Source organism: Poecilia latipinna, unplaced genomic scaffold (assembly GCF_001443285.1).
Source record: "Poecilia latipinna isolate Pla-1442-1.1 unplaced genomic scaffold, P_latipinna-1.0 Scaffold585, whole genome shotgun sequence".
Taxonomy (NCBI): domain Eukaryota; kingdom Metazoa; phylum Chordata; class Actinopteri; order Cyprinodontiformes; family Poeciliidae; genus Poecilia; species Poecilia latipinna.
The window spans coordinates 216,079-219,885 of NW_015113201.1; the positions used below are offsets into that span (position 1 = coordinate 216,079).

General features: G+C 36.4%; 1 protein-coding gene across 1 annotated transcript in view; it reads left to right on the plus strand.

The window, feature by feature from the left end:
- The first annotated feature begins 492 nt into the window (after positions 1–492).
- asz1 (ankyrin repeat, SAM and basic leucine zipper domain containing 1) overlaps positions 493–3,807 on the plus strand; it is a 56,910-nt gene continuing 53,595 nt past the window's right edge. Inside the window, exons 1-3 of the mRNA XM_015042308.1 lie at positions 493–667; positions 3,202–3,304; positions 3,440–3,562. Coding sequence (XP_014897794.1) covers positions 560–667; positions 3,202–3,304; positions 3,440–3,562 — 334 coding nt within the window. The 5' untranslated portion in view covers positions 493–559. The remainder of the gene's footprint in view (positions 668–3,201; positions 3,305–3,439; positions 3,563–3,807) is intronic.

Genomic DNA, 3,807 nt, shown 5'->3' on the forward strand with positions numbered 1-3,807 from the left:
ATTTTTCTTTCCAAAAAAGTTTAAACTTTTGACCCCAAAGATTTAGACTTTTGGAATCAAAAGTATAAGTGCTAAAGTACAACATGTTATATACTTTAGCATGTAATTTTAATCCTGTGTAAAACTTATTTATAGTGCACCACATGAAATACAGAATTGGAAAGTACTTTCTAATTTAAAGTACTTTTAAAGAGATGACAGAGAAATTGCTGGAGAGAGCAAAGTTTTATGAAGCATAGAGCAATGTAATGCTGTTAATGCACCAGTTACTGAACACTGCCAGTAAACTGGCTGAAAGAAAGGTACATTTTCCCCTCAAGATAGCAAAAATATGGCTTAAAAGCTATATTTTAGCCACAGCGGATACTGGTGTATTTTTTCAGCAGAGCAAAGGAAGTCATCTCAATACACCTGCAACATGTTCCACTTTCATTAATTTATTATTATTATTTAATTTAATATGGTACGTCGTCACTTAACATTTACTCCGCCTCCTCCCTCCCTCTCAGTCGCCATTCTGTTTACTCATGTTGGCTTCCATTAGCTGTTAGCTGGAAATATGGGAAGCGTTAATGAGTTCGCCTTCCCGGCTGGAGATGAAAGCGACGCCAGCAACGACGAGTGGGACATTGGCTCCTTTTCGGAAAACAAGACTTCTGGCATAAAGGTTACTGTAAAGAAGTTTAAGTTTTGCTTGCGCCATTGTTTTTTAATGTTATATTTTAAAGCTATACCCGAATGGCAGCTCGGGGAAGTAACTCAAGCTAGCTTAGCAAACCTTTTTATTTTCGAAATGTATTTTTTTATATAATGTCAGTAAGGTGCTTTAGTGAAAAGGTCGTTACGAAGAGCAAACGCCATTTAAAAATATGATAAATTACAATAAAACGATTCAAGTATCAAAATATGCGAATCCGCCAAAGTTCTGCACTTTCTTGACTGTTCTCGACAGCTCAGCTGGGGCATCTTCGCACTTCTTGCCATGCCTCCATGCAGTCAATTTATTTAATTTCGATAAAATAGCTGCCAGTAGTAGGCATGTTAACCAAATACGTTTTCAGTCTCTATAGAAGCTTAATTAAGTTTAAAGGTTATATGCATGTACGGTAAAAATCGACAAATTAAGAGCCTTCATGTGGATAGATGTGGGGGGGAAAGTTAATCTGTCCAGGACGATGTAGATTGTCTTTACCTTCTGCAGAACAGTAAAAGGAAAACATGCAGCTTTAGGAAACTGACTATTTCATGTGTTCAATATAACATTATTTAGTGGGATTATGGTTATGTAAAATAAAGGTCACAACACACTTATCTAACTAAACACATTATGTCTTGTATAGGCCCATGAGGGCTGATGTTGAAAACTCCTGAGTTAAAACATCTCTGTTCCCCAGTCTAATCATTTAATCCACTTTTAATTTTCTACCCTATTCTGTCAGCAATAAAAACTTGACATTCAGATTATACTTGTGAAATATAAGGATAAAAACAGACAGTAGAAAAGATGAAAAGATTCATCTTGAAAAGAAAAGAAACAAAAGATGGGAATTAATACATGAAAGCAGAAACTCCCATTCTGTTCACACATGACAAGGCAATATGAATTAAAAACCTCACATAAAACTTTTGGATTTTTGAATATCAGGAGGATGCAAACTATAAATTATGATTGGTCAGGAATGGAGTAAAAATATGTTTGCCTTAAGAAAAAAAAAGCAATTATTTAAGTCTGTTTTAACATCAGTTTACAGCCTATTCAGCTGGAAAACTCAAATAGTGAACTTTTAGCTATGTTTACATTGCATTTGATCAACAGCAGAGGTCCATTAACATGAGGGACAGTTTTTAAAAAAAGTGTTTTAATGATTTACATTTTAAATACAGAACATGACAAAGGGATGCCTGTCAGAGTTACAGGTGTTTGCTGATAATTATTTTATTCTGTTTGCGTTTTTGTTTATTTTTCTTTTACAGCACTTTTTTACAGCACTTAGCACCACTTGTCTATGTGGCTGACCCTGTGTTTGTATGTAGACAGTGACGATTACCTCATTTTGAAGAGTCACAAAGTGGAAAACTTTTTTTTTCTTTAGTGAAATTTAAAAAGTAGTTGTTCCTCCTCCACCTCAATTGAAGGTAATGCTCTCCTTAGGCCGGAAGAAGAAAAGGTGTTAAATGGTCCGCACTAAACTGTCTCTCAAAAACTTCCAATTTAAAGACAAAAATAGTTTCTAATGACATATTAGTAAACCATAAGTTGAAAATTGCAATCACAGTGTCATCTGCGAATTAAAGTGAATGATTAAAACATTTAACCAAATGAATTAGAGGCTTTGATTAATTATAGTTCATCAAATAGCAATTTTTTTACAATCATGTAACTATGCTATGTTCAGTTGTTATAAAAATGCCGTTTATAAAACTTAAGAGAAATGTGACTTCGCAACCTGACATATTGAAATCAGGCCTTTGTCTCTCTAAGAAGCTTCTGCTCTTTTTGACACTGCTTTCAGCACGTCATCACAACAATGTTTCTCCTTACAGGCACTTTGAAAACTATCGAATACGTTTCCCATTTAGTACTACATAAAGAAGTGGCACAGATCATATTTTTATTTTTATTTGGGTGCAAAGATTGGAATTGAGCTGACCTGACTGCTGTGAAAAAGCTGAATATGGTTTGTATTTGCCTGCCGTGTGAAGTTAGCCTTGAATCTGTTTCTCAATTCCGGTCCTCAGGGACCACTATCCTGCATGTTTTAGGTGTTTCCCTTCTGCAACACACCTGGCCTGAATAAAAGGGTGATTAACATGCTTCTGCAGCGTTTGACGGCATGCAGGAGCTAATGCTAACATTAGAAGCAGGCATGCTTACTGCCTTAGATCTGTATCAGTGGTGGGCACAGGAGAAAGTGAGAAAGTGAAGGCCCATTATAGGTGTAATATATCACTGGCAAGAACTAACTGAATGCATAGTTCATGTAATATACTAGCCAAGCAAATATTGGATCGTAAAAACAAAGCAGGCTTTTCTCTTAGACACTTTTTTGGTACTCGTTGTTGCTAAATGTTACTCTGATACCTCCGAGTTTTCATCTTCCACTTTGAGATTGTTGGACATCAACAGAGCTGCTGTTCATTTCTTGTTCAACTAAAACAATTCTTGGGACAGTAACAGGGATGCTTTTGTGTTTTCCTTAGGACTTAGCCTCTGCTGAGGTGGGATCAGGCGACAACATCTCTGTGCTGAAAAAAGCCATCAGTGAAGGAGATACAGATACTGTTAAACAACTGTTGGACAATGGTACATACTTGCTTCACAGACGTGATTTAAAAAATAGCTGTTTTGTGGTACATGAAATTGTACTAAGGATGAGACTAATCCAAATGAGTAACAGCCTTCGTCTTTGTTTTTGTTTTTTTGTAACGTTTTGGACAGGCCTGGATGTGGAAACCAGGCTGGGCTTTGGATGGACTCCTCTCATGTATGCTGTCAGTGTGGCGAACTGCAACCTGGCCAGGCTGCTGTTGGACAGAGGAGCCAGTGCCAATTTCAGCAAAGGTCAGACTGCGGTGTTAACAAGACTCGTCTGTAGTATATAACGGAAGTTTTAGAAGCAAGTAAATTAGCTCACACTGTAGCAATAATGTCAGAAAGCATAACCTGAAGCTAAAAAAGTTACCATCTTTAAAGGGGAAGTATTATGTGTTTTCCGGGGACAGCAAACATTTTAAGGCACAATGAAGTGAAGTAACTATGTAACTTCAGTTGTTATTAAATGCTCTACATATAAAATATGACTTAAA